The 15,557-nt window shown below is 44.3% G+C and overlaps 2 protein-coding genes across 11 annotated transcripts in view; both read right to left on the bottom strand.

The window, feature by feature from the left end:
• The window catches only part of STRIP2 (striatin interacting protein 2), a 62,139-nt gene extending 55,869 nt beyond the window's left edge, over positions 1-6,270 (bottom strand). Inside the window, exons 1-2 of one of the 2 annotated variants that reach the window (XM_055283979.2) lie at positions 6,060-6,270; positions 630-699 (exon numbers count right to left, since the gene is read on the bottom strand). In XM_055283979.2, coding sequence (XP_055139954.1) covers positions 630-699; positions 6,060-6,188 — 199 coding nt within the window. In that variant the 5' untranslated portion in view covers positions 6,189-6,270. The remainder of the gene's footprint in view (positions 1-629; positions 700-6,059) is intronic. The other variant, XM_063641608.1, reaches the window with a different exon arrangement.
• Positions 6,271-10,402: 4,132 nt separating this feature from the next.
• The window catches only part of AHCYL2 (adenosylhomocysteinase like 2), a 207,938-nt gene continuing 202,783 nt past the window's right edge, over positions 10,403-15,557 (bottom strand). For all 9 annotated transcript variants that reach the window (XM_055283973.2, XM_063641613.1, XM_055283972.2 and 6 more), the window contains 3 exons: positions 15,461-15,539; positions 14,038-14,158; positions 10,403-13,562 (listed from right to left, as the gene is read on the bottom strand). In XM_055283973.2, coding sequence (XP_055139948.1) covers positions 13,556-13,562; positions 14,038-14,158; positions 15,461-15,539 — 207 coding nt within the window. In that variant the 3' untranslated portion in view covers positions 10,403-13,555. The remainder of the gene's footprint in view (positions 13,563-14,037; positions 14,159-15,460; positions 15,540-15,557) is intronic.

Genomic DNA, 15,557 nt, shown 5'->3' with positions numbered 1-15,557 from the left:
AAATCCAGACAGAGACAAGCAGGCCAGCTCTGAAAGAAGAATGGAATCACTTAACTCCAGCTCATAAACATCCAAGCAGAACTCTACTATGATGGATGCAGGTGACATGTCCAGCCTCGATCAGCTGGCCAGTTGACTATAGTTTTTCCTCAGACTTTGCTGAGATTTTAATAAGGGGCAGTTGCGAGAGGAAGAAGGAAAAGATGGAGGTAGAGGAGACAAAGGGAAAAGAGATGGCACGGGATAGAAAGAGGACGGCAGAAAGAAGGAGGCAGGCAAAGATATGGGTGACAGGAAGAGAAAAAGAAGGAATACGGAGAAGATGGAGAGAAAACTGATTTGAGAGTGCACCAAATCAGTTATTTTCAAAGACAATAAAGAAGAGTGAGCAGGAAAGAGTGATAGAATGACAGAATGAAGAATACCACAGCCAAGGAGAATCACAGAAGGAAATGTGAAGACAAACAAAGAGATATTTACCACTCGGGTGGAGAGAAAAAGGAAATGTGGAGAACAGCTTTGTTCAACAGCCACTTGGTGAGAACAGACAAGCTTCCAGGTAGATCACAGGTCCCTTCCCTCTCCTCCTGGCCATTATTCCGCTAGCTACTGACCCATCTACCTCATACCTGACAACTCTGCTGCATGCCCGTCTGCATCTCCATACTCAAACTCCAGAGTGGGACAGTCCACAGAGCCCTGTAACAGAAAAATTTTGTTGGTAACTGGGATAACTTAGAAAAAGGGGTTGCCAAGGGAAGATTGGACCCTTATTTATCTTCTTCCCCTCATGGAGGCCAAGGTTAGATCAGGGAGTCAGTTAGGAGAGTCCTATTTGGGTCTTTCATCTCAGAGGTAGCCTACGCCAAGCCGAAACTTGAGTCTCAGTGTTGGGAGGGGCTGAGGATTCCTATACAAAATCAGAAAGTCTGAATAAAGGGCCAGGATCTCAAACATATATGAAAGCTACGGTCTGTGTCCATATCTAATCTACATGAGCACAGACCAGAGGAGCATCTAGCTGATTCATATAAAATTGAGACAGACAGAAACAAAGAGAACTGGATTCTACCTTCAGTTCTGTCATCAACCCACTGTATGATATAGATTAAGTCTCATGCTGTGGATTATAGTTCCTTATTTTTAAAGAGGTTCTTTAGCTTTAATATTCCGCAACTTTAGGATTGTCAAATAATGCAACATCTCCACTCCAAGTCGTAGTAAATATTACATTTCCCATGATGTTGTATGTATAAATTTATAATCCTATTAAATATGTTTTAATATAATCCCATCTTCTAACTTATTCAAACATTTTGGGATATTTCCTTCCTGTGTATGTTAATATATATGAATTTTTAAAATTTTCAATCTCAGCTCTGTCACATACTATTTGATCTTGGACAAGTTAACCTCTCTGTGCCTCAGTGTGACATAAAAAATATACTGTTCTTTGCCCCTGTTTCCTGGTACAGAGCTCCTGAAACTCTTAGAAGTTCCTGAGTGATAGGAGTGTCAGTTATTCATAATGAGTCACTGTCAGCTTTACCAGAATTTATGCTCATGAGGTGACTTATGTTAGGAAAGACCAAGAACATGATTAGAGGGTTTAACTTTCAGCACCACTGCCACATCTAGGGAGGGGAGGAGTACTACAGATTAAGTTCAGTCATGTGGCCAATAGTTTAATTATGCCCAGGTAATGAAACACCATAGGAAAACCCAGAAACAACTAGGTTCAGGCAGCTTTTGGGTTGGGGAACAAACAGATGTGCTAGGAGAGTGCTGCCCGGGGAAGATAAGGAAGCTCTGCACCACCCCAAACCCATACTTTGTCCTTTGCATCTCTTCCATTTAGCTGTTTCTGAGTCGTATCCTTTATAATAAAATTATAATTCTAAGTACATGCTTTCCTGAATCCTGTGAGTTATTCTAGCAAATTATGGAACCTGAAAGGAAGATCATGATAACTGCTTAATTTGTAGTTGGCCAGGCTAAAGTGTAGATAGCCTGGCGATCCCACCTATGGCTGGTGTCTAAAGTAGGGCCTTGTAGGACTGAGCCCTTAACTTGGGGGTCTGTGCTAATTCTAGGTAGTTAGTGTCAGAACTGAATTGAATTGTAGGACATCCAGTTGGTGTCAGCGAATTGTTGGAAAATGACCTGCTCAGTTTTCCCATCTGTAAAATGAGGATAACAACAGGACTTACTTCATAGGGTTATTTTAAGGACTAAATGAGTTAATACAGGAAAGGCACACAGCCTAGCACTTGGTAGCACTATGTGGGTGGTCACTCTATGATTTTAATATTATATTATAAAGGCATTCTTCTCATATTATTATGACTATTAGTTTAAATGGTTGTATAAATGGATGTACATTTATTGGTTTACTTAACTAGTTCCTTATTGAATAAATTGTTTTTAATTTTCCTTTATTATATGCAACAAACTGTAATAGACTTATACTTTTTTCTATATTTAGGATATTTCCTAAGCAAAGATTTTTATAAAGAAAATTAATGAATCAAATCTTATGAACATTTTAAAGTCCCTTTGTATATAAGTTGCTCCCCCAAAACATTATGCCAATTTATACTGTCAACAAGGCAAATTGGCCGGGTGCGGTGGCTCACGCCTGTAATCCCAGCACTTTGGGAGGCCGAGGCGGGCGGATCACGAGGTCAGGAGATCAAGACCATCCTGGCTAACACGGTGAAACCCCATCTCCACTAAAAATACAAAAAATTAGCCGAGCATGGTGGTGGGCGCCTGTAGTCCCAGCTACTCGGGAGGCTGAGGCAGGAGAATGGCGTGAACCTGGGAGGCAGAGCTTGCAGTGAGCCGAGATTGCACCACTGCACTCCAGCCTGGGTGACAGAGCGAGACTCCGTCCAAAAAAAAAAACAAGGCGACTCATGTTTTAATCCACTATAGCAAAGATTTCCAAACTTTTGGATTACAGGGAACAGTAGGGAAAAAGAAAAAGGTGGAGAGTGGCAAATGACATAGGGTTGTTGCTGTTTTATTCTGATAGGTAAGGACTTTAGAAACTTCAAAAAATTCAAAAAATGAAAGAATCTCAGAATAAAGAACAGCCATTAAAAACTGTTTTTACATTATGTCCCAGCACACACACACACACAAAAACTGGAACAAAAGTTTAACAAAATATTTACCTTTACTGCATGTGATGCCTTGCTATTTTCTATTATTTTCTTTCTTTTCTTTTTTTTTTAAAGACAGGGTCTTCCTCTCACCCAGGCTGGAGTGCAGTGGCATGATCACAGCTCACTGCAGCCTCAACCTCCTAAAGTGATTCAGCCTCCTGAGCAGCTGGGACAACAGGTGCGCACCATCATGCCTGGCTAAATTTTTATTTTTTATTTATTTGTAGAGATGGGGTCTGCCTACATTTCCCAGGTTGGTCTCGAATTCCTGAGCTGAAGCTATCACCTGCCTCAGTCTCCCAAAGTGCTGGGATAATAGGCATGAGCCATCATGCTGGCTTTATTTCTTAAAATAAAAATTTTAGCCTCAATTAACAGGTTTCCCCCTATAGCAGTTTGAAAAACACTGTTTTAAATTGTATACATTCTTAAATTTAATATATTGAACTAAATTTTTAGAAAAACTCACTTCGATGACCCGAATTTTCCTCATTTTACCACAGACCAGTTAAAACTTTGTCAAGGAGTTTGAGATCAATAAACCAGATCTGGCTAAAAGAGGTCTGAGGTGAATCCTTTTGTTAGGTTAAGACTCTTCTTATTAAGCAAACAATTATTCTTTAGCTTCCTTTTTAGGTTGGGATGTTCACACACTAAGCCAGTGGGAGAAGGTAGGTCAACAGTGCTTCTATAAACAGTGATACACGATGAGGCTCTCTTGACTTGTGCCACAGTAATAATCTCCTAGTGATTTTCTAAAAGCCCTAGAGAGGAAAAAAATCCCATCTCCTCTAAGGACTGCCTTCCACAGGAAAGCAAAAAGAGGGAGAGAACAAAAGCAGATCTGGCACCTGGGTACTGTGGTGATAGGGGATGTACTGGCAGGTAAAAGGAGTCCTGCTGCAGCAGAAGGTAGAGGACAGCTAATCTTTCTAGCCAGGCTTTTGGCAGGCAGTGAGCCCAGATAGAGATGACCACAGCAGTTGTTCATTTCCAGGCATGAAGAGTGCAGCTGTAGACAATCAGCAGGTAAACCGTGGTGCAGGTGGAAAGCTTTCGATTCTCTGGACACTGCAAAGTACTGGCAAAAGCAAAGGACTGTACTTTCAGAGCCTTTGCCTGAAGAAGACTTGACAGGTGGGGAACAGATTGCAACTTTAGAAGGGTGACCCAGGCAGAGACTTGTACTCCCCCCATAGAACGTATCATTCTGAAATTATTTTATTTATTTACTCACAATTTGTCTCCCCATGGGCGAAGACCCTATCTTGTTCACTGATATATCCCTGGCACCTAAAACAGTGGCTGGCAGAAAGTCCTCGATAAATAATTGTTGAATTAATGAATGGCTCATCTCCCCAAAAAAACATTTGAGTGAGAACAATGTCTCTGTGGGGGAAGGAGGTACAGGGTGCCCTAAAAGACCAGACTCCTCCTGAGGTAGGGAGGGAGATGATGTGGCGGGTATCGTCTAGCAAGACAGGAGGTCTGAGCTCCCTGCCTCTGCAAGGTGGTGACTTTGGGCCAGTCTTTTCATCTCCACTTCTACCTTGAAAAAAAATGAATGGATTCCTCCTACTCTACCTACATCAAAATGGAAAGCATACATGAAATCACTCTGGAAACTGAAATGCTATTCAAATGGTAAGGCAAGGTCTGGGATGCCAAAGACCTGGCTTCCAGTACCAGCTCTGCCACTTGATGATGATGATGACGACAGTAATATACTAAGAGTTACTATGTACTGACTAATTACATGCATTGTGCCTGCACTGTGCCAAATATTTTATAGTCGATTATCTCATTTTGACTTTATCACAACCTTCTGAGGTAGGCAGTGTTACTCTCATCTTACAGATGAAGAAACTGGAGCTCAGGGAGGTTCCCTAATGTGCCGAAAATCACACAGGTAGTAAATGGTAGGGCTGGGAGTCAAAACCTGGTCTGACTACTCCAAAGCCTGGTGTTCTTGACCACCAACTGTGCCAGATGTCTGATCTTGGGCAAGTCACTCCTCTTTCTTTTAGGTCTGTAAAATGAAAGGGCTATACCAGATGATATCTGCAGACCCTGCCACATCTGACATTTTGTCGTCTATTCTGATCCCCGCTCAGATCCAACCGATGGAAACTGCCTCAATGAGGGAATAGAGAAGTGATAATAATTCAACGCTTTCATCTTCCTAGATAGGGTTTCTTTTTTCAGAACAGGAGGAAGAGATGGAAATATTCATACTCCTGTCTGTATCCTGGGACTGCTCCCTCCCGATAGCCACTCCAGGACTGCCCCTGCCTGAATCCCGTCTCGCTCAGCCCTCACAGGCAGGGGCCTGATGTCCGCAGAAGGCGCTCCCTAAACGGCCTAAGACTTACGGGGGGAAGGGGACGGGCAGGGAACGGGCAGAAGTCCCTCGGCCGGCCCAGGGGCCCGCCGCAGGCAGCCTGGGAGGGGGAGTGCGGTTACCCCACTCGCCAATCCTGCTTTCCTGCAGCTGAGCTTCAGCCTCCCACCCCTCAAGCCAGTCACTTAACCTCTCCGCTCCTGTTCCCCCCTCTATAAACTGGGATCGGAACTTCTGCTTCAGGGGGCTGCAGCGATTAAGTGAGATAAATATTTGGAAAGTATCTGGTCCGCTCAGTACCGCGCTCATCTTCGCGCAGCGGGGGAAAGCCAGAGGGCTAGAAAGCCCCCAACCCGCGGCAAGAGACGTGCGGACACTGGTCGGAGCCAAAAAGCCCAGAGTCCAGCCGCTAGGACCCAGCAGGCGCCCACTGCGCGGGGCTGATTGAGCGCGCCGAGGGCTCCGGGGCCGAGGCCGAATCATCTCAGCCGCCGCTTCCCGCCGGCGGGCGTCTCCGGGCCCCAGCCGAAGCTTTCCGGGCTCCTCACCTCTGACTCCCGCCGCTGGCTTCGGAACGCTTCGCGGCCCTTGGGCGCCGCCTGCTTCCCTTTGCCGCCGCCGTTGCCATTGCCGTTTGCGGGCGGGCCCCCGGTCCCAGGCGCGGCGGGGTCCTCCATGCTGCCGGTCAGCGGCTCCCCTCAGGGTTCAGCTCGCTTTGCCCGGGGCGACCCCACCGCCGCGCGCCGGGAGCCAGGCCCCGCCCCCTCCACCGCTATTGGTTACGGCAGCTCGCCGCAACCCCGCCCCGCGAGGCGATTGGCTGCTCGACCGGCCGGAGCGGGACTCGAGGAGGTAGGGGCTCATTGAAGAGATTTTGGGGGGATCTTTTTAGTCCTGCGGCATTGCTGGCAGACGGAGACTCCTAGGTTAGCTACAGGCTCCACACCTCGCGAAAGCTGGGCCTTGAGCTCAGGCGGGTTATCTCTATGCTCCTCACTCGGTGTCTCTCAGTACTCACCCCCCGTCCCTGTAGCGACCTTTTCCGGAGCTCTAGTCTCCGCCTACTGCTCCACCGCAGTCTCCGTTTCCCTGTTACCACCGACCCGGCCCCCCAAATCCCGGCTCCTGCACACGTCCCATATCCCGCTTAGTCGCTGGGGAGGGATGCCACCTCCAGGTGGCCAGGGACATCGCCCGAAACGAGGGACTCGCTGTCTCTGGAAGCTGAGAATTCTCAGCGTTTTTCTGAAGAGAACGCATCTCGCCCGGAGCTAGGGCTTGGCTGGGAGACTGGGGGTCTAAGGGTGGGATGGGGGCGTTTTTCCGTCACTGAAATTGGTGGTGCCCTCGAGGGCTGCTCCTGTCATCTGCCCTTCTCTGCTGTAGGGGGCCTCTTCCGCATGGTGTGTAAATGTTGAGGGGAGAGCAAGCCCCCACCCTCACCTGCTCGCCAATCCTTTCTTTCCTTCCTCTCTCTTTTCTAAGATGCTTCCTAAGGGCTCATTGTTACTGGGGGCAAAAGAGGCTGTTTGATCTGCCCTCTCCTGAATTTAAAAAGCAGCTTGTAGTAAATATTTAGACAGTCTGGCTTGGTAATAGAAGCCCCAAAGACGTAGGCTCGGGAACAGGTGGGACCAAATCGCTCTCCCCAGCCTGGTTGCTTTAGGAAGGGTCTGGGGGACTGTTGAACTGAGCTTGGTGCCAGGCACTGCAGTAGGCGCTTTCCAGATATCACATCATACCTCTCCCCGACAGAGTATTTTTACGAATCCAATGTTACTGGTGAGGAAACCGGCACTTGCAGATTCCTCCCTGCGGTTTCCAAGGTATCATATTCTGTCTTGTCTCAGGGTCTTGCCTATGCTGTTCTCCTGGTTGATTCCTTTTCTCTCATAAAGATTCTAGTTAGTTATCACCTCCTCCTCCTCCACAAAGCTTTCCTTTTAGCCCTCAACTCATTCAGGTTGTGTTGGTGTCAAACCAGTTCTGCCTAGATCCAAAATCCTAACATTTTCCACGATATACCCAAAGCAAGGGGCCTAGAGGAATTACTCCACCTTCCCATACCTTAGGGACAACCCTGCCCCTTTCTTACCATCTCTCTCTCTCTCACTTTTCCCTTTGCCAGTTCATAGGCGACAGAACAAGGCAAGTTTGAGAGCACTCTTTGGAGCTTTTTGGGCTTTCTCATCCTGGTCCCCAATATCTCCTTACTGTACCTTCCCATCTTCCCTTTCCTCTTCCAGTCCCACTCCTCTCCCCACCCACATATAGGCTCCTAGCGAGTAAGACCAAATTTAGCTCATTTTTGTATGCCCCTAATTTATGTACATTTAACGCAGCGTTTCACAGTCTCTGTACTATTGACAATTGGGCAGCGTTTCACAGTCTCTGTATTATTGACAATCGGGGCTGAATATTTATTGTAGGGGGCTGTCCGGTGCATCGTAGTATGCTTAGCAAAATACGTGGCCTCTCTTCACTAGATGCCAGCAGTATCCTCCCGGTAGTAAAAATGTCTCGGGGTGGGGGGCGGGGGGTGTGTGGCATTTACAGAACTGAATTGATATGAATTTCCAAGAAGGTCCCTGGCTCAAGGCCTGAACTACTTGACTTTGGATTTTTTTCAGGGTATAATTTGTTAAACTCTTAAAAATTTACACGCTGCTTTAAAATTCACAACCCACGCCTTGCTCATCACTGCTTCAGTGTGGTAAACCTGCCACAGCACAGCCCATTGGGATTTCTTAATAAAAAGAATTCATTATTCTATCTCTCTTCTTCCCAGTACTTCTCCTCCTAAGTAGTCAGAGCCCTAAGGTTAACAGGCCCAGAACTTCATAGTCTTTTGTGAGCCTATCAATCAGCAGGATCCCAACAGTGGTAGCAGACATGAGTGGCCAGTTTTGACGCTTTATTCCTTTTCCTGCCTATTCCTAGGGGAAAGGGCAGTCTGATCTTGGGAGTAGGATAGAGGACAGCTTGCAAGTCCCCTCTGGTATCTATCTAAAGCCACTTGCTAAGCCTAGAGCTCCATCTGGCTTTAATTTCAGAGAAGGAATGTGTAAAACTGGTGCTATGAAGATTGCGTAGAGTCAACACGAGGAGAGACCTCAATCCATGATCTTTTCCACATCTCAGTGGAATAGAAGACCTTTACTAAGATCAGACACCTATGTGCTCATTATAGGCCCAGACCTTCAAAATTTCTAATAAGGAGGAAGATATCTGGAAACAACTGGAAGATGTAACAAGAAACCAGAGAGTAACTGAAAACTTTGAAACTATATGCCATGGAATTGGCACACATTCAATTTATTTTAGCTTATTTGTCAACAGAGGCATGATAGTCATCAATACATTCACCACAGAGGCACACATACCTGGGAGCTAGTCAAGGCTGGTCAAGTCTCTCCATGTTGCAGAGATGGCTCCAATACTGTTATATTTGACGTTATTAAAAAACCTACATTACCAATTTCCCTTGTCCCAAAACTCAGGCTGCCAGCAGAGGGTTGGAGGTATAAATAGGTATAGTTACAAGAATCACATATACCCTTTTCCCCATATAAGCAATCCACTTTAATCCACAGAGGTCAGATACTTGACTAAATGGATAGCACCTGGCACTGAGAAAGCTTAAGATGCAGGAAGTTTTAAAGTACCTGCTTTTTGAGGCTATCAGGCAGTTAGGATAATTTAGTAAAAAAAGGATAGAACACCCTCCTCTCCCCATAAAGGGCATGTGTGGGTGTAATGATGCAACAGAGGTTGTAGGGCTCCAGATTGAGACAAGGAATGATGTGTATGCAGTCGGCAGTGCGTGCCAGGCTCTGTAAATAAGCAGCACTTTTTATATATCAGTTCATTAAATCCTTATCCTAGGAGATAAGCAGTATCCATTTCACAGGCAAGAAAATCGAGGCTGTGAGTGGTTATGTAATTTGACTAAGTTACATAACTTGTAAATGGCAGAGCTGGGATTCAAATCCAAGCTAGCCTGCTTTAAAGTTCAAGTTCTTTTCCAAAATACTGTGAGGTGGAGAAACTTGTGCAGCAGTGGACAGCTTGGGCTTACCCTATGATTCTGAAATGAAGACCCAGGCACCCAAGGTTCCATCCTTCACAAATGAGGAGTCAAGCCCTACTGCAGGGGAGCAAATCCTTTGAGCTGACTCACCGGCTTCATTGCTAGCTGCTGCATTCTCCTCCTAACTGGAATGGCACTAATTTTGAGGATTACCGACTGCCCAGACTATTCTAGCCCTGTGTCCCTTAATCTAAATAATCAGAAGCCAAAGTGGCAGAAGATTCTGCTATGAAAAGAAAACATCTTGCATACAGGATGCAGAACTAGTTTAGGTTGTCAGCTAAAGAAGGTGGCTATCAGAAAGCTACCCAAAGATGGTTACCCTACTGGCAGTTGAGAAAGAATAGGCAATTGGATTCATCCTTTGGTTAAATCAGGCAACTTGATTTAGAGACAAATCTCTGCCTGATGCACTTCTTTCTTCCCTTTGGCTGGATATAATCAGGTCCTAGTTATCAAGGTCCTTTGGTCCCAAACTGGGGGATGCTGATTTCCTGCACTTTTCAACTAAAAGGGAGTCAGGGACCTAGAACTATGGTTTAGTTTCTCTGTGTTAAGCCTACAGTCCTCGACTCCCCAGGGTGGTGGTTCTGAGAAGACAGGTTCTTTACACACACAGCCAGGATGCGCGTGTGTGCTGGCAGGTAGGAGGGGAACACGGTATTTATTAACTAAGGTCAAACATGCCTATTGGTAACATTTTCACATCCTTGTCCTACAGCAGGATCTTTAGTTTATTGCTCAGAGATCTCTCTCATCTCTGAATTTCTAGTTCACAGAAACAAGAAATACCCTTAAGAGTCCATGTTAAGAATATTTTATTTGTTTTTTGAGATTACATAGTCATTATTGCTGATCTAATACAATCACTTAGACATAAAGATTTCCAAGAACTTCTCAGAAATGGTGATCTTTAGAAGCTTTATTCCTTTCAGTAAGATGACAGAACTAGATGATTACGTATATAGATATATATATATATGTATATATAGAGTTTAGAACCTGTCCACATATAATTTGCTGGTGTTGCCTATTTTCCTTCCATAATTTTCCTTTATTGAAAAAGCTTAATGCAACAATGCATTTTGATTCCTTTTTAAAAACCATGGCAAAGTTAATTTTGAGAAAACCACAGGAGCAGCAATATCAGATCTGTTCAGAGAAGAGCGAAGCAGCAAAAAAGCTTTGCAGGAGTATGTGGCCATGGGGAGCCGCGCTCATATGGGCAAGTAGGATAGGGAGGGAGGAGAGCAGAGGGAAGGTAGAGTAGATACATTTTTTTTCTTTGTTTAAATGAAAAAAAGAAAACTGAGTATCTCCATTAAGAAGGCAAAAAAGTGCCAGACATGGTAGCACACACCTGTGGTTCCAGCTACTCAGGAAGCTGAGGCAAGAGGATTGCTTGAGCCCAGGAGTTTGAGACCAGCCTGGGCAACATAGTGAAACCCTGTCTCTAAGGGTGAAAAGAAAAGAAAGAAAGAAGGCAAAATATTAGCACAGATTCATTGTAGAGAAAATGTTATGTATCCTCACAGACTGGAGCCACATACAAAGAGATAATTAGCCTTCTTTCCCATGCTTCCAGATAACCAGGATGCATCCAAGGTAAGAGGCTGGAGGAAAGAAGACACATTGCTCTGATTACAAGGGTAGAGGGAATAATGACCAGATTTCAACCCTAAGATAGAACCCAAATACTTGGGAGGCTTGTAGTTCTTTCTTCTTAATGGTTGATGACACAGTGTCCCTACAGAGAGGTCATCTGAAACTCAGAGGCAAATAACTCATCATGGGCAGCAACACTGGCAACCTAACTTAGAAGCCCAGTGTGGCTCCTTTTTTATTTGGAGTGGGTCTCTTCACTATAGCAAGGCAGAATGTACTCTTTAAGTACCAGCACATAGTAAGCTCCAGAGAGCAAGGCTTTGCTGAGAAACAGCAGGTTATGATTTTTGGTCTAAGAATACAATAGGCTAGAGACCATGTATCTGCCAAATGGAATCTGCTCTGGATATAAGATAAGGTACAAAGATCTGAATCTCTTGCTAAAGGGACCCAATTAATACAAAAATCAGGACTAGGTAGGCAAAAGGAAGAACTGAATGGCTTAGTGAAATTTTTAGCATTTATGATCTTCCTTACAAAAAAAAGAATATAACCAGTACTTGCTGAGACATATGGCCTCTGAAGAACTGTACTCTATGGGCTGAGCCTGTATACTATTTAATGAGGCAAATAGTCATTTGCCAAAGTTCCACTTCCCTACTTCCAAAAGTAAGGTCACTTTCAGACTAGCTCTGAGAGTATATGTGAAGACCAGGAGAAGTTGGAGAGGGTGGAGGTAGAAGAAGAGAATCAGGATGGGAAGGTTTTAGTGATCATGGGTGGTCTGGTGTTTCCTTGAGTCACCTTGGTCTTGAGACTTTGAGGCAGACCAGCATAGGAAAAAAGTGGGAAACAAACCTGAGAGTGTAAAAAGGATCGGTAAGGGGAAGAGGCTTATTTAATTCAAGTTTCCTAGGGCCACTCCAGACTAATTCTTAGAACCAATCTGGTCCTAATGAAACGCTTGAGACCAACATATCAGTCTCCAAAAGGAATCCAATTTTTGGGTGGGACATAAAATGTCACGCTGCCCACACCACATTACTAATTCTTTTTGTAGCACTGGAGTTACTCAAGAAACTGCCTCTGAAATACAGAATCATCAAATGGAAGAGGTTAAATCATAAAAGATATGCCAGCAGAGAAGACCACAGATCAGACTGCAGATCTTGGTTTCATCCATGGCAATGGCCAAAGGAATGAATGGCTGACGAGGTTCAAACTAGTCAAATTAGCTTTGATAATCTGGATACAGTTTACAATCTCATCTCTGTATCCCTCAGCCAGTCAAACTGCAATGGCCTTCCTGGGAAACAAATAAATATACTCTGCTTTGTTAGGGTATCAAGCTGTGAGTCTGAAAGACCTGTCCCATTTCCAAAGCCTATCCCCCTAAGTCCCTGGAAAAGTATGCCTTTCCCTACTCAGTTTCAGACGTAGCTTTAGGCAATAGCAGGAAGTTTCAGGAAGCAGTGTTTCACAACAAGCTCTCCTTTTCTGAGATAGTGCCAATCTGGAGGGGCTTCCTTGGAAACTATCCAATCAAATGACAAGGAAGTAAAACTATGGGTCCCAGTGGAGCTGGCCCCACTTCCTGAGCAGAGGTTGGTTGGATTAGAAAGACAGCAAAACAAATGTCTGACAAATACCAAAACTGTGGAGGAAATAATGGAGGCACATCCCTCTTGCAACCAGAAAGTGTTAAAATGGACATAAATATTCAAGGAAAAGAAAGGAGTCCTGGGTAAGAAAGGAGACCCCTGGTAGGCACAGCACAGCTGAGTTCTTGATGTAGCTTGGCAAAGCCATAAATAACACTCCTTCTTTATTAGCCTTTATATAAAGAAGGCAGTGATAGTGATGGTCAAGATTGGGAACCCAATCTTGTGTGAAACACTGGCCATGTTAATTCCAAACGGCCTCACCCGGGGAAGGGCCAAAGCTGAGAAAAGCAGGTGCTGAACATTTATTCCAGAAAACTCCAGGGAATAGGGAGCATGGAATCCCTGGACTAACTCGTGAGCCTGGACAAGAGGAAAAACGGCCACTGCTGAGGATTCAGTCAATGCGGAATGATGCAAATGATGCACTGGGAGCAGTGACCCCATTTCTTTCCTTCCTCAGCCCGTCCTCTGTGGCTCTCATGGCCCTCAGGGCAGTAACCACACTCTGGGCCAACACTACAGGCACAGGATTCTTGATTTTAATAAATAAATAACCTAACACACAGAGTGAGCACGGCAGGCAGCTTTGACTGGAGAAGCAGCTTGCTGAATTCTTTCTTGTATAGTAGTGGAGAAAAGGCTTGGAGTTCTATTCCTTAAAAATTCTGGTTTGAGTTACAGGAACTTAATACCTGGAGGGAAAAAGAAAGATGAGACTGTGATGTTATCAGCTAATGGGGATGCTGGGACATGAAGAGCCTGCCTAAAGGTGTAACAGGGAGGCAGAGACTTTTCTGGAGTGTACAGTGACAGGAAATAACTGTGTCTCCTTTTCACATAATTGAAAAAGGTCAATATTTCTCCATAAAGAGATAAAAATCATAGCAACAAGATGAAATGGGGAAAGGAATTGAGGAAGGGGAACTTTATTTAATGAGGCAAATAGCCACTTACCCAAACTCCACCTCTCTATCTCCAAAAGGCAAATTCAGGAAGGGGAATACTATTTAAGGCCTTGAAGAGTCTTTTGAGGGTGGCAGTGAGGGGAAGTGGGTTCATTTTTCTGAGTTCATGTAAGCGTATGTGGTTGGGGATGCAAAGACCAATTCCAGTGCAGGAAGCTCATCACTGCCCAGGTGTCCCTGATTTCTGGGGAGCCCAAGGCACCTGTAGTAATTAGGCTTGAAGGGCCCATTCTTGTTGAGTCCCAGATACTTGGCCTGTTCATCTGTCAGCTCTGTCAAGTGGGCATCAAATGTAGGCAGGTGGAGGCTGGCCACATACTCATCTGGAACAGACCACAGAAGCCCTGGTATAAGCATTCATGCCTTTTATCTGATGGCTATTGTCCCCAAGCTAGGCCTTAAAAAGTTCAAAGACACCTTCTAATTCCTGGAGCTGAATGAAAAATGTTCAACCTTTGCTCACTGGTCCTCAATTCTAAGGAATAGCTGCCTTCAGTTTCAAGCCCAGTGCTTTCCAAAGCCTTAACAATTCATCCTTACTAACTCAGCTTTGAACCCTGACTTCCAGAAAAGTGCGGGAGAGATGAAAGAAACAACAGGCATTAAGATTTAAAAGAAGGAATAGGATAATGTGGGAACTAAATAATGGGAAGCTCCAACTTGAGTTTTGCCTTGGACTCCATACTTTGGGTCATTTAAAACAACTAATGCCTGGGGAAACTTGAATGGAAAAACTAAGAAGGATACTAAACGGGATAAATGAACTGTTTGCTTTGCTTTTAGTACTCTTAATTCTTATGGGTTTCTGTTCACATTCTATTATCTGACTACATAGTACTTATTCATAATCTTATGTCATTTCCTATGTATTTGTTTAGTCTCCCAACTTCATTATACATTCTGTCAGAATATGGACTGTGCTGTTGCTTTTATATCCTTCTAAAGTGTCTACTAAAGGGAAAATATATCAACTTTTAACAGTTGTTATATACCTAGTGCTAAGGCAAAACAAAACCAGAAGCTCATTTATTACCTGATCTTTGCCTGAGGAGTTTATAAACACACTGTATCAGTTCAGGTGCTTGAGGCAGGCTCTTTAAAAATTTAAGACAGGTTAATGTTTCTCTTATACAAAACACCCACATAACTAAATAGCTCCTATTCCACATCTCTCCTTTGGCCTGAAGCATTGGGATTGGTGTTGGAAGGTGTAGTAAGAAAGTCTTGTGTCATCTGAGAAAAGTTCGGTAGGGGCTATTTGGCAGCCTAGAATTGGAATAAGTCAGATGTCACAAGGTAGGAGATGATTCTTCTCTTTCAAGGGAAGATTTTTTTTTTTCTCCTTTGAGATTCCCACATAAAGATACTTTAAGAAAAAAAAAATCCTTAAAATTCACAGGCAGGTAAAATAAATCACAGCATAATGTCACAACTTCGCTAGGGCAACACGTGTAGAAAATGGGATAAATAACTGGGAATGGCACCTAGGAATCCTAACTCCTACTTTACAAGATGAAGGTAACTTTTCTTCCCCATACTTAAGTAAATTAATGCCCCCAAACTTCCTTTAGCCTCAGACTCTGAACTACTTTGGTAAGGATGGAGATGGAAGAGTAAATACTTACCCATCTTCTTGGGCAACAGGTAGACATCCTGCTTATAGCGACCCTCAGGAGCATTGTAAAGCTCTATCAAGGCAAGAGCCTAGAAAAGTAGAGAGAT

This window comes from Symphalangus syndactylus, chromosome 6 (assembly GCF_028878055.3).
Source record: "Symphalangus syndactylus isolate Jambi chromosome 6, NHGRI_mSymSyn1-v2.1_pri, whole genome shotgun sequence".
NCBI classification, from domain to species: domain Eukaryota; kingdom Metazoa; phylum Chordata; class Mammalia; order Primates; family Hylobatidae; genus Symphalangus; species Symphalangus syndactylus.
The sequence above is the reverse complement of the archived record's forward strand: the minus strand, read 5'-3'. Positions and strand labels throughout refer to the sequence as shown.